Source organism: Epinephelus fuscoguttatus, linkage group LG18 (genome assembly GCF_011397635.1).
Source record: "Epinephelus fuscoguttatus linkage group LG18, E.fuscoguttatus.final_Chr_v1".
Classification (NCBI taxonomy): domain Eukaryota; kingdom Metazoa; phylum Chordata; class Actinopteri; order Perciformes; family Serranidae; genus Epinephelus; species Epinephelus fuscoguttatus.
Window position 1 is genome coordinate 37863468 of NC_064769.1, and position 21755 is coordinate 37885222.

The window sequence follows — 21755 nt, forward strand, 5'->3', positions numbered from 1 at the left end:
CATTCTCGCCAATGAAAGAAACAAACATAATCTTTTGCAAGGCCATGACTCATCCGTCTGGCCGGACTATAGAGGGAATCGCCTTGTTGTTTACAAATACTTCCGGGTAGAAAACCAGCAGAGCATCACATCACTGTATCACCATTTAGACTAATCCGATGTTTGTAAAGTCTATAAACATAATGATTGAACAAACATTACTATTTCTGTGTGCACGTTTAGCTGGGCTAACCGTTAGCTGTTAGCCCTGTTAGCTGTTAGCCCTGTTAGCCGTTAGCGGTGTCTGTAATAAGTAATAACTCATTACACGGTCCATGAAAAAAATATCTTTTCCAGCGGATATCTTAGTTACAACATGATTGAGCTAGCAAAGCAGTTTTGTGTTGCTATGTGTGGTATTTATTCAGTTTTGGGAAATCACGATGTCTAGAAAGCATCAGTGGCTGCAGCTGACAGGGACAGCTAACACTAGCAGCAAAGCTAACATCAGGACGTCATCTGTTAAAAGCCTCCCGTTGTCGGATACGACATGAAACTACTCCAGTTAGCTCAATCATGTTGTAACTAAGACATCCGCTGGAAAAAATATTTTCTTCACGGATGAGCACACGTTTGATAAAACGGAGTTAAATCTCTCGGCATCCATTTTCAAGCTCTCTGTGTGTTTGTTTCCTTGTGGACGAGAAAAGGGGGAGCGCACATTTCCGAGAAGGCGTGTCCTTTTCAAAAATGCAAGAGGCGTTGCTTTGTTGCCGGCTGTTTTCGCCGGTGTGTTAAACACACTTTAGAAAGGAGTGTCCCCAGACTATCAGAAGGCGGAGATCTCTGATTGTCTGGTGGCGAAACTACCTGCAAGCAGTCACACCTCTCCAGACATCCAAGGAATCTGCAAGGACCAACATCTGGGAAAATGAATGGTTCAGACTCAACACCCGAGCCCAAGAATGGACGGAGAGAGGAATCACACCGACTGAATGCCTCGCCAGCGGGCACGACCTCCCATGGCCAACCTGGAAGACCCTCAACAGACTACGTGTGGAGCAGGGGAGGTGCAAAGCACTGATGAAAGAATGGAAATATCACAGACCTGCGCTAGATACTGGCAAAACGACATTTGAGATTGCAAAGGACTGGAAGAAGAAGATCCTCCTTTCTTCTCATGTCCTCTTTTATTCTTTCCTTATCCCTTGTTTCCTCTTCTCCTCCTTTCTCCTCTCCTCCTTTGTTTAGACCTCTCCTCCCTTCTTTCCGCCGTCCTCCTTCTCTTCTCTTTTCCCCATTCTTCCTTTGTTTTTCTATCTTCTTCTCTCCTCTCCGTCCTTGTTTTCCCTTCTCCTTTCCTCACTTGTTTTCTCCTCTCCTCTCCTCTATTAGCAATCTAAATCAATATCAAACTCTAAATATAGTTTACACTCTGAATCCAGAAATATCTCTTCTGTGGCGCCGTGGAGCTCCTCAGTGATTTCTGTTGGTACCATTTAAAGCTTAATTACCATTCCTGTAGCACCAGATCACAGCATGATGCAATGCAGATTTATTTTTATTGAAACTTTGAATTACAATAAGAAGACAAAGCACAAAGTGACAAGAGACATAAAAGCAGAACATGTGGCTGGGGTTGGCCACACCCAGTTCAGTCCACTGATGACGAGGCCTTTTTCCCGCAGATCACCACCCTCCTCGTCTAATCTCTCTCTGCTGTCTCAGCCCAAACTGCCGTCATCAGATCTCACCTCATTTTCCACACCTCTAATCCTCACAGCTCTGCTCTCTTCACGCTGCGCCCACCTCCATGTCGGGGAATCCCGCCGTCCATCCTGCAGGGCGTGTGCAGATAGCTGGCACCCCGACGCCTCGCAGGAGCTCGTGCTCACGCTCGTGTGTTAGCAGAGTTTAGGAGGACGGGTGTAACTGTAACCAGCTATTCCAGCCAACTCTGCAGGCTCCTCTGTAATCCTCTTAGTGCGAGACCCCGATGAACGAGGTCTCCTCTTTCTTATCGGCAGCCTCCTCCTCCTCCTCCTCTTCCTCATGTAACCCTGCTTCCTACATATTCCACACAGGGCTGATGTAAGTCTAAAGACATCATGTGTTAATCTGGTGTCACTACGTTTGTCTCTACACACACACTTTCATGTGTTCGGCTTATTGTGACTGACTCAACCACAGTCTGACTCCAGGAGCAACCGTGCATGTGTCTCACATGCAAACTGGTGTTTATGAAAGCAGAGCGAGCAGCGAGCACCTCGTGCATACTACACAATTGGAAATGAAAAATAAAGAGAATCAAATACGCATCATTATTCTTTCAGGTTGTTATCCAGCTTCACAGAGCATGACTGACTGTTTCTCTCAGTCGCACACCCGTCTATAATACACCAATTATAGATGCAATTATTAATTTTAATTAATTGCTTTTGTGCGCCCAGTTTTATTATTCTTTTAATTGGTTGGCTTTTGTTGTTTTAGATTCGACATCAATTTCGTTTCCCTGTGCTCATGCTTTCTTCCATCAGTGCTTTTACCGTGAGGTGCTCTGTGAATTCTTCAGTTTGAGTGCTGTAAACTAAATCATCATTGATTACCTCTCTGAGGCTTAATGGCGATGATGGTTTACAGATGCATTTGTGATGAAATATTGAATTTATGCATGTATAGAAGCTATAAATAGTCAGCTTAATGGTCTTGTGTAGGGATGGCTGCTCAGATGTTTTTTGGGGGACTTGTAGGTTCTTTTTGCTGCTGTGTCTCAAGACTGGAGCAGCAGACACAGGGATTCATTCACAATCATTTGATCAAACAGGTGTTAACGTTGATATGTTGCAAACTGTGGGTGTGGAAACCAGATAATTTCACAATGACTGAGCTTTACAAAAAGGAACCACCATGTTTAAGGCTGGGATTGTTCTGTATTTTTGTTAAGGGTGTGTTGACACCTGCCCCGCACTCAAGTTCGTTTGGACAGGTGTGAACACAGCAATCACACTCAGGTGTGAACACAGCAAATCAACTGGACCGAGACCTTCTTGAAGAGGTGGTCTCGGTCCGGGTCCAAAGGAACTCTGGTGCGGTTGGTTTGTGGTGAGAAGGTGTTGCGACCTGGATGTGAAGCAACTGCAGTCACATGACACATTGTTTGGGTTAAACATGAGCATGTTACAGTCCTGGAGGATTATTAATGTGCACCTCCTCCTGTACTGCCTTAATATGCACATTCAGCACATCCAATGCATCAAAACATTGTTTTCTAGTTGGAGCCGCGTTTGCCTCATTTTCAAACTGTATGCTTTGACTAAAATGAACAATGACAGCAATATAGTCCACGATGAGCAGCGCTAAAATCAACCTGCGTAGTTGTCCCTCCATTGTGACATTAGAAAGTGTCACATTTATCTTGCAAGTGTACTCTTCTTCAACGTTTGCTTTACTTCCTGGATTTTTCCCACATGGAAATTCTGACCAATCAAGAGCAGCTTTCTCACACAAGGCATTTGATCTGGTCCTCTTGTAAATGCTGCCGTGAGAACACCAACCAACTCTAGGCAATTATACAACTTTGTGACAACATGAGTCCCTGATTCAGACCAGAGGAGACCACTCTAGGGCTGACAGCAGCCTAACACTCAAAAGCAATTGTGTCTCTCAGTACTTTCTGACTTCCTGTCTGTGGCTCTTTGCTCAAAGCCCATTGGTTCCGACTGAAGATGTAAATCTTTAAAAACATAACGTTTAATCAAAAAGGTCTCAGTAATTTCCATAAAGCAGCTGGTCGCTGTAGTTTCAGCCCGTTCTCATTCTAAAGACGTCGATTACCGCTGCGCTGTGAGCAATTTTAGGTGTCAGACACTGATGCCAAAACCACCTGTCGTGCCAGTTTGTAACACGGCCGGACACACCCTTGACCAGAGGCCACCGGCAGCAAACAAATCTAAACACTATAATATGTTAAGTCTTTGTTTCAGAAAGGAATTTTTAGCCGTCAGTTATTATTGTAACCTTAACCTTTGACAAGCGTAGCAACAGGAACTACATGGGTAGACCTTCACCAACGTTTGGCTCTATATCCTGAACATGCACAGTAACAGAAGCATCAGCAGAAGAAATTAAAAAGGTATCACTGTTCTTTCAACAGTGCTTTGAAAGGTAGACATGTCATCCATTCCTGTTAATCAAGTTGTGCTGCTTTGATCTGGATCATAATTAGACTGAGAAAACCTGATTAAGGTGTTTACATGAGAGACACAATAATCACAGTTTTGCCTCAATCTGGTTTTAATCAAGTTATTAGTGTGCATCTAAACACAGTAACAGTGAAGAGGGAAGATGGAGGCTGCAGTTAACCACAGACAAACACACAGGGGGGAACCTCCTGAGACCCCAGCTGTTGTTTGGCATGCATTCTTTAATTTCTCCCTGTTTTGAATATGTAGAACCTGGGAGGTAAAAAAAAAAGCTAAGCATTGTCTTTGAATAGTGAGTAATTTTGAGGTTAGAGTCTTCTGTTCATGTCTTAAACTGTTCATTTCAAAACCTGAAACATGGCTGTGCAACAAATGCAAAAGCCACCTTGTTAACTGCTCCTTTCGGCAAATATCTAATCAGCCAATCACGTGGCAGCAGCTCATTAACATTTAGTCATGTAGACATGGTGAAGACGAGCTGCTGAAGTTCAAACGGAGCATCAGAATGATGAAGAAAGGTGATTGAAGTGACTTTGAACGTGGCATGGTTGTTGGTGCCAGACGGGCTGCTCTGAGTATTTACTGGGATTTTCAGCACAACCATCTCTAGGGTTTACAGAGGATGGTCCCAAAAAGAGAAAATATCCAGTGAGCCAAAATGCCTTGTTGATGCCAGAGGTCAGAGGAGAATGGCCAGACTGGTTCAAGATGATAGAAAGGCAACAGGAAGTCAAATAAGCACTGGTTCCAACCAAGGTGTGCAGAAGAGCATCTCTGAAGCAACAACACCTTGTCCAACCTTGAAGCAGATGGGCTACAGCAGCAGAAGACCACACCAGGTGCCACTCCTGTCAGCTAACAACAGGAAACTGAGGCTACAATTCACACGGGTTTTCTCACCAAAACTGGACAATAGAAGATTGGAAAAACCACATTCAGATGGAAGCATGGATCCATCCTGCCTTGTATCAACGCTTCAGGCTGCTGCTGCTGGTGGTGTAATGGTGTGGGGGAGATTTTCTTAGTACCAACTGAGCATGGTTTAAACACCACAGCCTACCTGAGTATTGTTGCTGAGCGTGTCCATCCCTTTATGACCACAGTGTACCCATCTTCTGATGGCTACTTCCAGCAGGATAACGCACCATGTCACAAAGCTCACATCATCTCAAACATGACAATGAGTTCACTGTACTCCAATGAATGTTTCCAGCACCTTGTTGAATCTGAAACCAAGAATTAAAAAGGGGGTCCCACCTGGTACTAGCAATGTGTCCCTAATAAAGGGGTTGGTGAATGTATCTAAAAGCCTTGTGAAAAGCCTTTTTTCATTTTGTAACTCTATGAATTTGCCCTGCTGATTGGCCTGTGTGAAATGCTGCGATAATGCAAAAATAAAGTCCTCCAATGAGTACTTTCTAATTAGCGGCGTCTTAGCTTGTTACTGTTGGTAGAATTGGTCAAATTGGTACGCTGTTTCAAACTACAAACTTTATTAATCATGAATAAACAAGTTGTAATCATGACCTTTGATCAGGTTTTGTATGTCGTCTACTTTTGTGTCAGAATCGGCTGAAGACTGACTTGGAAGATATGGCACATAGAGTGTCCACGAACGAGGACAGTAGGTCTAAGTTAAGCCAAATGAAGTATAAGATGCAGCAAACTCAAATTGTAATGTCTTCATATGAGGATGTAGGGTCGTAGAAGGTTAGGATATATGATCTAAGAGTCTTGTGTGTCACCTCTTTGTGTGGCTGTGCAGCAACAATGACTCTGCTTCTCTTCTAAGTTGCAGTTAGTTGCCTCTGAAACCCCCTCATGTTCAACTTTCTCAACTTTCCTGCAGCTATACTGTCTTCCTCTGTTGTGTCCCCGGCTTCCTCCTTAACTTGTGTTCTTTCTTCCAGCTTGTGTACACTGTGGTAAACTGGGTTGTTGATAGTTGGGATCACAACACAAAAAAAGTTGGGAAAGCCACTGGGACGTAAAGTTTTCCAGTTCCATTTCCCCGGACGGAGACGCATCTCCTCTGGATCCCTGCATGTTACAGATCCATAGCTGCAGATATTATTAGAGTTGTTGAATTTTTACACTGTAGCTTTTTAATTATTTACTGCTCAGCACTCAAATCTTCATCAAGACTCTGGAAAGCATGTGTGTGTGTGTTCTCATATGTCCACATGCACACACATACGTGCACACAAACACACACGTTGTCTTTGCTTGTTTGGTATTTATATCTGTCTGCATCATTTTGGGAATTCACCATGACTCCTACATGTGCAGCAGGCTCTGTTTGATGTTCACTACTTAGTCATATTAATGTTGGATGAACTTGTCAACAGAGCTGCAGACTTGAGACTTGTCTGACTTGTTTGAGACTTGAGACTTGACGATACTGAGTTCTGACGTGGTAAAATCTCCACTATTGAACTCTGGGTGCTTTTCCACATTAATGCTTGATCTTTAGGCTCGTTGTAGGCGCGCGTCCAGAAAAATTTGCTCACTGTGTTTTATTTTACGTCCCTTTGGATAAATGCCAAGAGCAAAGAATTTAGAAATTAGAAAAAAGAAATCTCATGCGCTACATGTCGAACATCTGTCCAAAATTCCATGTTGGCTTCATGTTTCAGCCCCAGAGATTGTCGTTGGCTTTGATCGGCAATGACACTAGCAACGACCTAAAGCCAATGACAGCACAAGATGCAAGCGAGGGAAATATCAGGGGGAGGAGTCAGGGGGACAACTTTGTGGACATGTGTTCTTGGAGGAAAGAATTCCTGTCTCTAGTGTGGTCTTGCATCTTTTCTTGCATCATTTTTCATGTGTGTTTTGTTGACAGACTTCTGGGGTATTCCCTCCAGGGAAATGTCGTAATGTTTGACCCTGTGTCGTCGGTCACTCGGGTGATGTGCAAACCACAACAGCATCATACCCCATTGTAAGACAGACAGTGGTGTAACATGATCAGTACAGCAATCTGTCTAAGAGCCATCAGACACTTCCAAGTGGATTGAGACTTGCTCCAAAAAACTGCTCTGCTAGCAGGCCTTAGATTTGCCTTGACTTGACTCAAATTGCTTGAGACTTGATTTGACTTGCTGTCAAATGTTACTTAATTTCTTTGTTGTTCATTTCTTTCCCTCTCCTTTCCATCCCAGGCATCATCCACCAGATGAAAGGGGAGTATGAGATGGCCCTGAAGCTCCACAAAGCCCACCTGTCCTTCGCCCAGGAGCTGAGTGATTACGCTGCCCAGGGTAGAGCCTACGGTAACATGGGCAACGCCTATCACGCACTCGGCATGTACGACCAAGCTGTCCGGTATCATCGACAGGAGCTGCAGATCTCACTGGAGGTGAATCATCTGCTGCGCTCTTCACAAGCAGCACGTAGACGCTCGTGTGGAGAACAGGAGTGTGAAATGTCTTTGTGTTTCAGGTGAATGATCGTCCGTCGCAGGCCTCCACACATGGTAACCTGGCTGTGGCCTACCAGGCGCTGGGTGCTCACGACCGAGCTCTGCAGCACTACCTTCACCACCTGACCATCGCACGAGAGCTGCAGGACACTCAGAGCGAAGCCAGAGCGCTAGGCAAGCTGCACAAGAGGCAGAGATGCACTGAAGTCAGAAGAGAATGAATTTGGATTGTTAAAATAATGTTTTCTTCTTTGCAGCAAACCTGGGGAACTTCCACAGCTGGAGAGGTGAATACGCTCAGGCCTTACCGTACTACCAGCAGTACCTGGCTCTGGCGCCAGGCCTGCAGGACCTGGAGGGAGAAGGGAAGGTCTGCCACAACCTCGGCTATGCTCACTACTGCCTTGGACAGTACCGAGACGCCGTCAGGTCAGAGACTGAATTCATCTCATAAAACACAAACTTTATATGAGTCAGGACAAACCCTTCAAACGTTACTTCTAATTCTAGTGGAGATACCAAGGTTTCCAAAGATGGCACAGCACTGTGGATAGGCAGAGTCAGAGGAAAAGTGTGTTCTGTTAGACCAGGGCATGGCCGCCCTGAAACAGTTGACGTTGACTGTGTTTAAGAGGCCATGGCGCACTCACTTTTCTAAGCTGGCGTGAATGTAGTGATATCTTACAAAACAAGGCAACCTAAGGCAGTGGTAGGCAACCTGCCACTCCAGAGCTGCTTGCGGCTCTTTAGCGCCTCTCCATTGGCTCCCTGTGGCTTTGACGTGAAATTATATTTAATGAATAACATAACATTCACATTTTTATTATCATCGTTGCAGGTCTAAGGTGATTATTGCAGTCTACAGCTGTAAAAATGTGCAGCCTATACAGTGAATAAAAAAAAAATTATTTAACATTTCATCAACTCAAATGTGCGTCATACGTTTACGACCTCGTGCTCCTTCCTCTACATTTTGCTAATTTTCAAAGAAGGCTAGCTCTGGATTCCAAATCCAAAATGGAAAAGTCTTAGAGGAAAATGGAGGATGTAATAATGTGCAGACAGATTCATTTGCTTTCACCACCAACACTGCAAAGTTTAAAGTACCAAATAATTATAAAGAGCCACCTCGTAGTAAATCATATTAATGAATGCTAATTTAGATCTTTTCGTAATGTTGATGGGCTAATTTAGACTCAGTAGGTTGTTACCTTTATTCAAATATGGTTTGCAGCTCCTGACAATTTTTTTTCTTTTTTGGCTCTTTTAATAGTAGTGGTTGCCGACCCCTCACCTAAGGCTTCCATTGGCACCAACCATGTTGGCATAGTTTGTCAGAAAGTGGGAACAACTGGCATGGCCGTCTTGACCTCTCACCTCAAGACATCTGAATGAAAATGGGTTCTAGGGGCCACGAGTCTCACCTGAATATGAGAAGGCTTGTTCCCAGAAAATGTTCTGTTCTGAACAATCAATGTGCCCCATCACTTTAAAACTGTATATTTGTCTTTTTAAGGAAAAGGTCAAGTAGCCTTTTTAAAGATCAATGAGTCTCCGAACATGTATGTCAAGATACATAACACATTAAAACAGGAGTGTTGTGGAACTCAAAATGTTAACTGTACCAGTATTAGTCTGTGCACATCAGACAATTAGTAATATTAACTGTAAAATAAGAAAGTACAACAGTATGTGATTCATTAACCCTCATATTGACATCGTTTTTAAGTGGCTTAAACAGCACAATAGAATCCCTGAAATTCAGTTATGGCTTTTGGTTTTGGTGTGCCGAAACATTTCCGAGGGCGCCACTGTTGTTGTGAAAGATTAAACGCTGACAGACGTGGTTTAAAAAGGATTTGTGTTGAACACAAACGTCTATTTTCTTTCAATAAATGTTTTGCTGTCAACGTTGCTGGAATTATTTGGATCACACGAGTCGGAAAAAACCCTGCGCAGCCACCACTGGAATCTAGTTCTACAATACTGTTTCAATAAAGAGCTGTAATAAACTCAAACAGACGATGAAGTGGACTGTCAAACTGTAGAATAAGATGATTTTTCAAACCTTAAGGATACAAACCTTATGTTTTGCATATTGGGCCAATGAAATGTTTAAATCATGCTTTTTCAGTCGGTGTTTTTATTCCATGATTTGCATTTTTCATCCATTTCCTAGGTATTATGAGCAGGACCTGGCCCTGGCCAAGGACCTCCAGGACAAACTAGCCCAGGCCAAAGCCTACTGTAACCTCGGTCTGGCCTACAAAGCTCTGGGGGAGCACAAGAAAGCAGAGGAGTGTCAGAGATACCTTCTGTCTCTAGCACAAGCCTTGGATAACACACAGGTCACCTAGAGCTGCCGCTGTGTTCATTCAACTGTAACAACTTTTATCCTTTACACAGGAAGTGGTTGTTAATGATGTGTTTGTGTTTGTCAGCAGGCGGTGTTCAGGGCCTTTGGGAACCTGGGCGATGTGTGTGTGTGTCGGGGCGATCTCCCAGGAGCTGTGAGGTTCTACCAGCAGCAGTTAAGTCTGGCTCAGAAGGTCAACGATCAGAAGATGGAGGCCGACGCCTACTCAGCGCTCGGATCAGTTCACAGGTAACAGAGTCGACGGAGACTTTAGACTGTGTGGTCTTGCATTCTTACATTCTTGTTTACATTTGGTTCATTCATTTGCATTTACTGTCTAATTTATATTACTTTCTGTCACCTATTTTATGTTTAGATTCTCATTTTATTTTTATTTGCATGATCTTCTTTTTCTTATTATTACATATTGTTGGAGGGAGACTTACTCATCCTGTGTTACGTTGAATTAGTGAAGAATACTTTGTTTTTCTTGCATGCAATTCTTGATGAATTGAAGTCATAGGGGTCCAAATTTAACAACAGCAAAACTATATCAAAACACCTGTATATGAGCTCTCACACAACTCATGCAGTATAATCCAAGTCTTACTAGTCCAGTCGTATGCTCAGTGCTTCTAAAGTGTTAGTTATACTTGTGCGTCAGCTCTATGCCATAGCCTACGCTGTAGCCTACACGTGTGGCCTACGCTATTGTGGGCATTTATACTGTCTGTGTCAGTCTGCAGTTACACCTCCACAACACTAGTTGGCGGCGGAGTTTCTGTGAAGGGCTGTAAAGTTTAGTTGATTCAAAACACACATGAAACACACGTTAAACATACAATAAACACACATTAAACATGGCTTAATAGAGACCATTTCAAACACAAATCAGCTTCACTATAACTCGCAGCATTCACAGACAAACACTTGTCTTTATCTGGACACATTTTCCCCACAAATACAACATGCTAACGTTATTAGCACAAGCCTATGGCATTTTACATTTCATTAATTAGCCTAGCGGCTAGTGGATTTTTTCCTCTTCTCAAATGAAGCCAGGGACAACAGCAACATTTAACAAAGGTAACGTTACGAAATTCAGCTCCATTACAACTCACAAGGTTCACTGACAAAACAGCTGTCTTATACTAAACACGTTTTCCAAACAAATACAACATGCTAACGTTATTAGCACAAGCCTATGGTATTTTACATTGTATAAATTAGCCTAGCAGCTAGCAGAGATTTCCTCTGCTCATATTTCAGCCAGGATAAATCACACACAAGACTTAAAATGCTATTTGTGGAGGCTTTATTGTCTTCACAATTTATTGTTTCTTATCTGTGAAATTAAAGTAAATCAAAGCTTTGTTTCTGCTGAGGGAAATGGTTTCAGCTTCAGCTCAGTTACATTTCTGGGGAGGTGCACGTCAGGCTACGGCGTAGGTATGATGTCGATTAGAATCCTGCTTTAAACAGACAGCCCTTTGCAACGGGGAGCTGCACGGAAAGTGAAACCTACCTATGCTCTCTTTAAAGCCAGACTCCACTGACAAAAACGGTAATTTTACCTCGCAGAACACAGGAGCTGCTGGTCTACTGCTGTCTTGATCAGTTGGTTTGTTTGTGTTGTTGTGTGACTTTGGTAAATCTGAACTAACCCTTTAAAACAGCAAAGTCACACAATAACACTAACTAACTGATCAAGGCAGCGGCTGACCCAGCTTTGGTCTGCAGGCATTGAAGAGAGGATCGATAAATTTTACTTTCAATGATGTATTATTGTTTTGCATACAATAAAGAACTCCATACATCTCTTTCTTTCTCTCCTTCAGGCTGCTCCGTCAGCTGGATACGGCCTTGTCCTTCCATAGCCAGGAACTGACCGTCCGAAAGGATCTAGGTGATCAGCAGGGAGAGTGCCGCGCCCTCGGTCACCTAGCAGCAGTACACATGGCCCTGGGAGACTATGCTACAACCTTCCAGTGTTATGAGGCCCAGCTGGGTCTGGCCCAGGGACTCAGGGATGCCCGTCTGGAGGCCCAGGTCCACGGGAACATGGGCATCACCAAAATGAACATGGGGGTGTTTGAGGAAGCTATCGGATACTTTGAGCAGCAGCTGGCCATGCTGCAGCAGCTGAGTGGGACTGAGAGCATGCTGGACAGAGGCAGGGCTTATGGGAACCTGGCAGACTGCTATGATGCTCTGGGAGACTATGAGGAGGCGATTCAGTACTACGAGAAGTACCTGACTGTGGCTCAGAGTCTGAACCACGTCCAGGACCAGGAGAAGGCCTACAGAGGACTGGGCCATGCACACAGGTAGGGAAATAGAGAAAGTGCACTTAGCTAGATGAGAAGATAATAACTCTCATGTCTGTGACCTATCTTGGTTAGTATTTGGAGTACGAAGGTAATGCTGGTGTCATTTGAAAGCTAAGAATCTCCTCTTTCCAACAGTGTATGGGACTGGACCTGGATGGTAATTTTGCTAATGAGGGATAATGGCGTCCCCCCTTGTCCTCCCTCAAACCTGACCCCAGATTCACAGAGTAGCTGTATCTGTTGCTACTTCAGTGTGTTAAGTTCATGAAAGTTAAATGTAACGTTTTGGTTGCCCCAAAAAAAATCGTGTTTGAGGATTTGGTTGTCCTAAAAGACCATCGAAGGAGTTGGAAGTTCAGTTTTTAGCCCTAGCATTAACATTCGTCTCATCACCATTGACCATAGCTGTAAATGCACCGAGCTAACTGAGCTAGCAGCTAACGTTAGTATTAGTATTGTCACAGTTAACCGTAGCTGTAAATTAATCATGCTAATTAAGGTAGCAGCTAACATTAACACTAATATCATCGCGGTCAACCATAGCTGTAAATCAACTGTGCTAACTTAGCTAGCGGCTAACATTAGCATTCGTATCGTCACTGTTAACCATAGCTGTAAATGCACCGTGCTAACTAAGCTAGTGACCTACGTTAGCATTATCGCAGTTAACCATAGGTGTAAATGCACTGAGCTAACTAAGCTAGCGGCTTACATTTACATTAGTATCATCACAGTTAACCATAGCTGTAAATAAACCGAGCTAACTAAGCTAATGTTAGCATTAGAATGTCACAATTAACCATAGGTGTAAATGAATTCTGCTAACTAAGCTAGCAGCTAACATTAGCATGAGTATCATCACTGTCAATCTGGAAATCCATCGGTACAAAAAAAATAAAAAAAATTCTTCCTTTACCTCTGGAGGCACAGCCCGGAGTTTTTCGACTAACGGAAGTGCAGGGGCCTCGGCGATCGCTCACGCCCTTCACTTCCGGCGGTGCCCCCAGGGAATCGCCGTGTTGTTTACAAATACTTTGGGTAGAAAACCAGCAGAGTTTAGCTATATATCACATTTTTCACGTCACTATATCACCGTGTAGACTAATCTGATGTTTAAGTCTATAAACACAATGACTGAACAAACGTTACTATTTCTGTGTGCACGTTAACATGGTTATCGTAGATTAGCTCAGCTAACCATTAGCTGTAACGTTAGCCGTGGTGTCTGTAATAACCATAGACTGTATAAAAATAAGGTAATAACTCAATAAACGGTCCGTGAATAAAATATTTTTTCCAGCGGATATCTTAGTTACAACATGATTGAGCTAGCAAAGCAGTTTCGTGTTGCTATGTGTGGTATTTATTCAGTTTTGGGAAATCACGATGTCTAGAAAGCATCAGTGGCTGCAGCTGACAGGGACAGTTAGCAAAGCTAACATCAGGACGTCATCTGTTAAAAGCCTCCCGTTGTCGGATACGACATGAAACTACTCCAGTTAGCTCAATCATATTGTAACTCAGACATCCGCTAGAATTTTTTTTTTTTTTTTTCACGTTGACGAGACGGCGTTTTGGGCGGAGCCGTCGCTATGGATGCGGAGCTTGCTGTTTCTGTTGGTACACATTTCCTGGGGACACCTGCACATCTCGGCCACGCCCCCTCCATTGTGATTGGCTAAAGCACAGCATCGTTCAAACTCAAAGCCCCCCCCCCACCCCCCCGTAGTCATCTTTCACACAGGGCTGCCGACTGATTCTACGATGTAAATTGCAGAATCTGTCTTGAGAGATTACATCACTGTTAACAATAAGTGTAAATGAACCATGATAACTAAGCTAGCGGCTAACTTTAGCCTTTTTAACGTCATCACAGTTAACCACAAATGCACCGTGCTCATTAAGCCAGCAGCCAAGTTTAGCATTAAGGCGCTTTCACATGATTGTCGATTTGCCAATGCCGCAGCGCTCGCCATCGGCTTGACCCAACGCTGATTATATGCACGCACAGGCAGCTGGCGGAAAGTGCTGCCGACGGCAGAATCACTGGCTCCTCATGGAAAGGAAAACGGGTTTGAAGTTCAGCAAAATTGAACTTTCGGCGTTGGGTTAAAATGCCGGTGAAGCCCACACCGCGAGGCCGAATTCGAAAAGTACCCCGACATCAGCATTAACACTGCTTCCATAGGAAAACAATGGCACAGCGGGCATCAAGAGATTTTTAATGCTAGTCATGTGCAAGCTCCTTTAGTGTCATCACTGTTAACCATTGCTGTAAATGAACTGAGCTAACTAAGCTCGGGGCTTATGTTAGCATCATTGTCATCACAGTTAACCATAGGTGTAAATGCACCGTGCTAACAAAGCCAGTAAATAACGTTACGGTTATCTCCACCCTCTCATTCAAATATTGTCACTTGTGGCTCCAAAAAGACAAAATGGCGACGACTGAAATGCCAAACTAAAATGGGAGTCCTCAGACCAGTGGGGTTAAGTCCATTTTTTCTATAGTTTATGGTAATAGAGTCCCTTATAAACTCACTTATGTCACGTTTACACTTAAACAAATGAGATAAAACACGGTTGTTTCCCCCTCTTTTCAGTCTTTATGCTAAGATAGGCTAACTGTTTCCCCAATCTGTAGCTTCATTTTACCATACGGACATAAAAGTAGTGTTGATCTTCTTGTCTAACTCTCGGCAGGAAAGCAAATAAGAGTCAAACTAATTTAATTTGTATTTTTAATTCTCTTCTGCATTTCTTTTGTACCCACTCTGTCTTGTGTTGGAGGAGGCACATGATTTGCATATATTACAGCTTTTTTAAATGAATGCTGAACATAGAAACTGGATTATATACTCCGTTACAGGCAGGAATATTACAAACAAGGAGGAAGACATGGTGTGTGAGCAAATTTGCAACATGCATTTCTTAATTTAGTCCATCAAAGGTGTCTTCATGCTGTAACTGCACCTCGCAGCCACTGACTTTTGTTCCTACTTGTGTTAATATTTATGTCATGTATATATTTATGTTCTGTGCGCTCCCATTAGTTTGGATATGCCTTACTAAAACAGTACAACATTTATGCAAGAAAAATGAGCTGCTCTTGCCTCCAGCGTACACATTTTAAATTAGAGCCGTGATAATAATGAAAATAATCATAATTCAGTAACAGTAACAAGCAGCAGTGGTGGTGGGAGGCAGGGCCTGCTCCCTTGCTTCTTCTCAGAGAGTACATCCAAATGTTTCTCATATGAAACCATACAAGTAATGTTCACTGACAGGAGAGGAACAAGGCTTAATGATGGGTTTCCTTTATCCATCTGTTTCTGCTCTCTGGAGTGTGAATGAGATGGAAATGAAGAGAGTGGAGTCACTGATTTATCTCAGTGGAGTCAGCCTTTGTAGACGTTTCTTCTTTTGCTCTCTCGGAGGATTCTGCACTGTTTTTACAACCAAAATCTAAATTATTAATTTGCTTTATGGCTAACTTTGTTAATTGCCCATATGGGTGTGTTTGGAAAAAGAGTTCTGTGGTAGTGTGAAACCCAGTAATATGTATTTTTAAACACTACAGGTTCATTTCTTTTAAGATGACCACATCTTTGTTTTCCCTCCTCTCTCTTCAGGTCTTTGGGTAGTCTCCAGCAGGCGTTGGTGTGCTTCGAGAAGCGGCTGGTGGTCGCCCATGAGCTGGGTGGGGAAGGAGGGGGTAAGGCTCAGGCGTACGGGGAGCTGGGCACCTTACACAGCCAGCTGGGCAACTACGAGCAGTCCCTCTCTTGTCTGGAACACCAGCTGAACATTGCACACACAGCGGGGGTATGGTTTACCTGCTAAAGGTTCTTGTTTCAGCCACAGATTTTTCTCTTGTTGCCCTGCTGAATATAACAAATTATCTTTGTTTAATGAAAAGTACACAATGCACAGAAAAGTGTAGTAACTCCTGCTTTAACTGTCAGGATAAATCCCTGGAAGCAGAGGCAAGCGATGCACTCGGAGGTGTTTATCAGTTGATGGCAGACAACGAGACGGCGCTACAGGTTTGTGCAGATTCATGATTCATCAGTGCTGTAAAGTTATAGTTTGACATTTTTTGAAATACACTTATTTGCTTTGTTGCTAAGGTACGGGAAGAGCAATATCACTCTCATGTCTGTATGCTGAAAATAAAGCTACAGCCAGCAGCTGATTAGCTTAGCTTAGCATAAAGACTCAAAGCAGGGGGAACTGCTAGCCTAGCTCTGTCAAACCTACAGAGACTCAAGGAAATTCCTGCTCCAGCTCATAACATCCCATAAAAAAAAAATCTTGTAAATGTGATACCTCAAAAACGAAATTTCTTCGATTTTGGCACAAACATCCCCTTTGACTCAACGATAAACCGAAAGGTTCTGGTGGTCATAGGTCGAAGATCAAGGTCAGTGTTACCTTGTCTGTCTTATTCTTGTGAACACCATATTTCAAGAACACCTTGAGCAGTTTTTTTTTGTGGCACAAACGTCAACTTTGACTTAACAATGACCTTATTAGATCTTGGTGGTCAAAGCATAAGGTCAGTGTGATCTTGTCTGTCTCACTCTCGTGAATGCAATATTTCCAGAACACCTTGAGCTATTGTTTAAAAAAAATTGGCACAAACATCCACTTGAACTCAGTGATAAACTGATTAGATTTTGGTGGTCAAAGGTCAAAGTTAATGTGACCTTGCAGGCATTGCATTCTTGTGAACGCCATATCTTAAGAAGGCCTCAAAGGAATTCCTTGAAATTTGACCTAAACGAGCCCTTGGACTCATCGATAAACAGATGAAATGATTAGATTTTGGTGGTTGAGGGTCAAAGCTCAAGGTCACTCTGACCTTGCATCTGTCTCATTCTCGTAAACACAATATCTCCAGAGTGTCTTGGAGGAATTTCTTCAAATTTGGCAGAAATATTTGCTTCGACTCAGCAAATAACTAATTAGATTTTGGTGGTCAAATGTTAAGGTCACTGTAACCTCGCGGCCATCTCATTCTCTTGAATATAATATCTCAAGAGCACCTTCAGGGAGTTTCTTCAAATTTGTCACCAACAGCCACTTGGATTGAAGAATTAACTTATTACAATTTGGTGGTTAAACGAAAAGGATCTTACTCTTTAACAAAGAGGTCAACCTTTGAGCAACGTTTCCATAATGTTATCAGACACTTAGAATAACATTCTGATCATGTAAGTGACATACACTGACAGTGCGATATTGCCCATCCTGCTACAGTGGCACCAGAGAGCTCTGGATATCGCAGAGCAGACGGGGTGTGTGAGGAGCCAGGGACGAGCCTACGGAAACCTTGGACTGACCTACGAAGCTCTCGGGAAGTTCGAGCGTGCCGTGGTCTTCCAGGAGCAGCACCTGAGTGTGGCGGCTCAGACCAACGATCTGATAGCCAAAACTCTGGCCTACGGGAGCCTGGGGAGGACGCACCATGCACTGCAAAACTATGCACAGGCTGTGATGTACCTGCAGGAAGGTAAGAGAGAAGCTGAGTTACTCACCAGTGGATGTGCAGCATCTTATATCTTTGTGTATGAAGGCCGAAGAGGAAGTGTGTGTGATTAAACAGATGATAAATTATTGAAACTTTATTTTCCTGTGATCACAAAATAAGTGTTCAAGATTCTGACGTTAAATTAAAACTTGGTTTCTATAAAATTAGATAGTTATGACTAAATAAATATATATTTAAAGTTAGGAAAAAATATTCGAGTGTAACATTTAAAATCTCAACTAATCTGCTTAATTTGTATTCTGTGTGTTTGGTTTGAACAGATTTGATTGACAGTGGCAACACAAGCAGTCCCGCCCACGTCAAACCAGTGAGGCGAGCACAGAGAGAAACACAGATTTAGAAATCCATCAAGTTAAAAAAACAGAACTTTTCAAATGTGTGGAATTGAAAGTGAACTACTTTGGTTCCCCGAGCGGTTGTACCGAAAGAGATGCTTTTAAAAAAACACAAGTGGTGCAAAACCAGTGGGATGAATGCAACATGTCGGGATTGTCTCAAAGGTAGACCATCAGAACAGAATTAAAGATGCTGTCATCTCATTAAAAACTCGAAACACAGTGGCTTTAAAGTGGAAATAGAAATGTTTTTAATTCAACTTATTATTATGAAGTAAATGTTAATTGTGCAATGTAATGGATATAGAATAAAGACACCATCTGTGTTTAGACTGGTTTCCTATAAGCCCTGCTTTCAGTTTTTAATTCTGTCTGTCACCAGATGTGATCTTCAGGGAAAATGTCGGCATTGTACATTTATGCAACTCTGCCCAGAGAGCCCTCTGTCACTCCGAGAGTGCGGTGCTCTGGATAACGGTCCAGTTTGTGCCAGATTCTCAAAATGAGAATTTCTGAATCCACCACTCACATCAGCTTCCTCTACAGTCTGAAACAAGCCAACAGAACTTGCTAGCTAGAGCGAGCTAATGTCTGTGGAGAATTGTTTTGCCTCCAGCTAAGCCCCGCCCACCGAAAACATCATAGGTCAAACCCTTTCAGTCCAGCACCTCAGGAACCAGCAGTAAGCCTTCAGACATGGTACCTAGACCCTCGGTGTGTTCAGACAGTCCTCTTAAATGTGGGCGGGGTTGTTGTCACTCACTGCTCCGTCCAGCACTCGCTGTATTTCCTCATCAGCGGTGACACAGATGGAAGTCTGCACCTGGTTTATCGTCCACAGAACGAGGCTGCACGCCCACATTTTCACAACAAAATAGAACAGGCTGCAGTGAGAGTCTCTCTCCATGGGATATTTCAAAATAGCAGCTTTGTGCATTTAGTCCTTCTCAGGCAAGCTCAGGGGTTTAGTGTTGCTGTAGCCCACAGGAAGTGAGGATTAGAATATATGACCTTCACATAATCCGCTCCAAATGAATCTATATTTTTAAAGTCATTACTAAAAGTGTGTGTCATATAAAAACTAAAGTGATGGTCAAAGTTGTCACAGTGAAATTTAAGGTGTGCTGATGGATTCACGTCATCAACTCATGCATTGAGTAACATTACAAGTTAACGTTCCACCTTAAAAGTTGCCGGCAGTCGGCCCAGTGAATGAAGTTATTTTTTTCTCTTTCATTTTATAGTTGTAGTTTACTGATGTATGAACAGAGGTTACATAAAACCAGAGTGAGCGTCCTCTACTGACCAATCAGACTGCAGTGTTCACAGCTCCACCTTTTAGTACCAGATGTGTGTGCTAGGTACCCCAACAGAGGGGGGACCAAACATGGGGACGCTAAGGAACGCTTCTGTTGGGACCATCCACAACAGGGCTATGTGACAATAATCTCTTGAATGCACCATTAAACAACAGGCAGTGACGTAATGGACCGTTGGATACTCCACCTGAATCAACGCAGCATGTGTCTGATCTTTTTGATTCCAGCTTCTCCACCACGTTCAAAAGCAGCCTGTTTCTGACACGTATCAACAAACTCTGGAGTTCGTCACAGTTTTACCTTCCCCCCTGCAGTCACACACACTCTCAGCACACACTTTGATCTGCATGTGTGTGTATCTTATCCAAAGTCAGAGCTGTTTGGGCCGGAGAACATTTGTGAGTTGTATTTCTGAAACCGTTCAGAAGCATGACAAGTATTCATGAGCCTGACACAGGCTAATAGAAGATCAGCGCCGGGTGCTTACCCTGCAGTGGTTTCCTTCAGGCGGCTTGTTGTCAATAATCCTGTCTGATTTAACTTCTCGGTTAACTAGACTGCTCTGTGAAACACACACACGTCTCTCATCTTTCTAGTTTACAGCCTTGTTGAAAATAATCCTGTTTGAATCTCTGTTATACACTTAAACACACACACACGAGAACACAAAGTAAAAACATGTACGGGATGTTTGTGTTAATTTATGAACTCCTTCAGGCTTCATCGGGCCTGTAAGACACGGTCACGGCTTGTCACTAAACTCACAGATCCTCTGGATTTTAATTGATCATTAACTGGGAGTTGAGGTGAGGACAGAGCTGCAGAAACATTCGCATGTGTGTGCCTCCAATTAACCTCCCCAACTGAAGGGAGAGGAGCACGGATACCGAACATCACAGGGCCAGACTTACAGACAGACAGAGACAGGCAGAGAATCGTAAATCAAAACTTGATGTTTGATGAGTTTTAGCTCAATCCGAGAGCCTAATGAGAACTAATTACAACCCGCCACGACTGCGTCTGCACAGCGGGGGAGGTGAAACATATCTGAGACAAACTGGAAAGCAGAGAGAGGAGACGAGATCTTTGAATTCGAGTCAGCGGGATAAAAAGAGCGGGGCAGGGGAAGACAAAAGGGAACAATGAGAGAGAAAGAATGGCAAATGTGAGCGCCCTGGGCTCAGCACGAGTTCGTTTCAATGCAGCAACAGTTGTCATGAGCGTCAAAGAGCCGGGACTGTCAAAGAGATGATTTTCAGATGTAGGAACGAGCGTCTGATCTCTTCTTTTTCTTCTTCTCTCCCGCTCCTCTTTTTCTCCTCAGGTCTGCGTCTGGCGGAGCAGTTGGGGCGGAGGGAAGATGAAGCGAAGATACGGCATCGCCTCGGCCTGTCTCTGTGGGCCGGAGGAAACCTGGACGAGGCACAACACCAGGTGTGTGTGTGTGTTTGAATTCACAGCTGCGTATCTACAGTACCCAAGTCAGTGCTGGTCCTAGCACATTTGGAGCCCTAAGCGAGCCTCCTGCCTTTGCCAACATCACAACCCAGCACCAGAAAGTTTGTCATACGCTGTGACATGTTCACAAATCATCGGCATCCAAATGTGTTTGCGTCATAGTGAGTGGACACAGCCAGAAAAATGCATCTCAGGCACATTCATTTGTAACAAAAAAAGAACCCAAAGACACAAATCTGCTGCTTTTGTCACAATTTTATTTCCAAGACAGGATGATAAATCGTTGGTGAAAACGTACATACAGTGCGCACAGGATTACTGCCGCCAGTGCCACCGGTTGATAAATTCAACTAAGGCTAAAATATGTTTTGTGGCTCCAGACAGATTTGGTTGTTAATTGGCTCTTTTTGATAATAAAAGTTGCTGACCCCTGTCCTCGCTCATTTCGGGCTTTGTCCACAAAGAGGAGGAGCTCAAAGTTAATCCTAAATGTAACAGGAAGTCAGTGCAGAGCAGCTCGACTGGCCTGATCTGCTCTCTCCTCTTGGTTCTGGTTCACAGGTGAGCTTCAGAGTTAGTGGTGCTTTTCGGGAAGCCAGTAAAAAGTGCGTTCCAGTAGTCGAGTCGGCTTGAAATAAAGGCATGAATCAGCTTCTCTGCGTCTTTGTCATTTAGAAATGGTCGTACCTTAGACTGTCTGGAAGGAAGTAGCAATAATCATTTCAAAAACTTTGGGTTTTAGTATCAGTACAACATTCAGGTCCCTTTTTCTTGGACACATCCTGACGGACTAAGTGA

General features: G+C 43.4%; 1 protein-coding gene across 1 annotated transcript in view; it reads left to right on the forward strand.

Annotated features, from left to right (window-relative positions):
• The window catches only part of ttc28 (tetratricopeptide repeat domain 28), a 215064-nt gene that overhangs the window by 165433 nt on the left and 27876 nt on the right, over positions 1-21755 (forward strand). The window contains exons 9-18 of the mRNA XM_049604503.1: positions 7346-7542; positions 7626-7779; positions 7863-8034; positions 9785-9953; positions 10050-10210; positions 11800-12288; positions 15924-16116; positions 16257-16337; positions 17554-17806; positions 20824-20933. Coding sequence (XP_049460460.1) covers positions 7346-7542; positions 7626-7779; positions 7863-8034; positions 9785-9953; positions 10050-10210; positions 11800-12288; positions 15924-16116; positions 16257-16337; positions 17554-17806; positions 20824-20933 — 1979 coding nt within the window. The remainder of the gene's footprint in view (positions 1-7345; positions 7543-7625; positions 7780-7862; positions 8035-9784; positions 9954-10049; positions 10211-11799; positions 12289-15923; positions 16117-16256; positions 16338-17553; positions 17807-20823; positions 20934-21755) is intronic.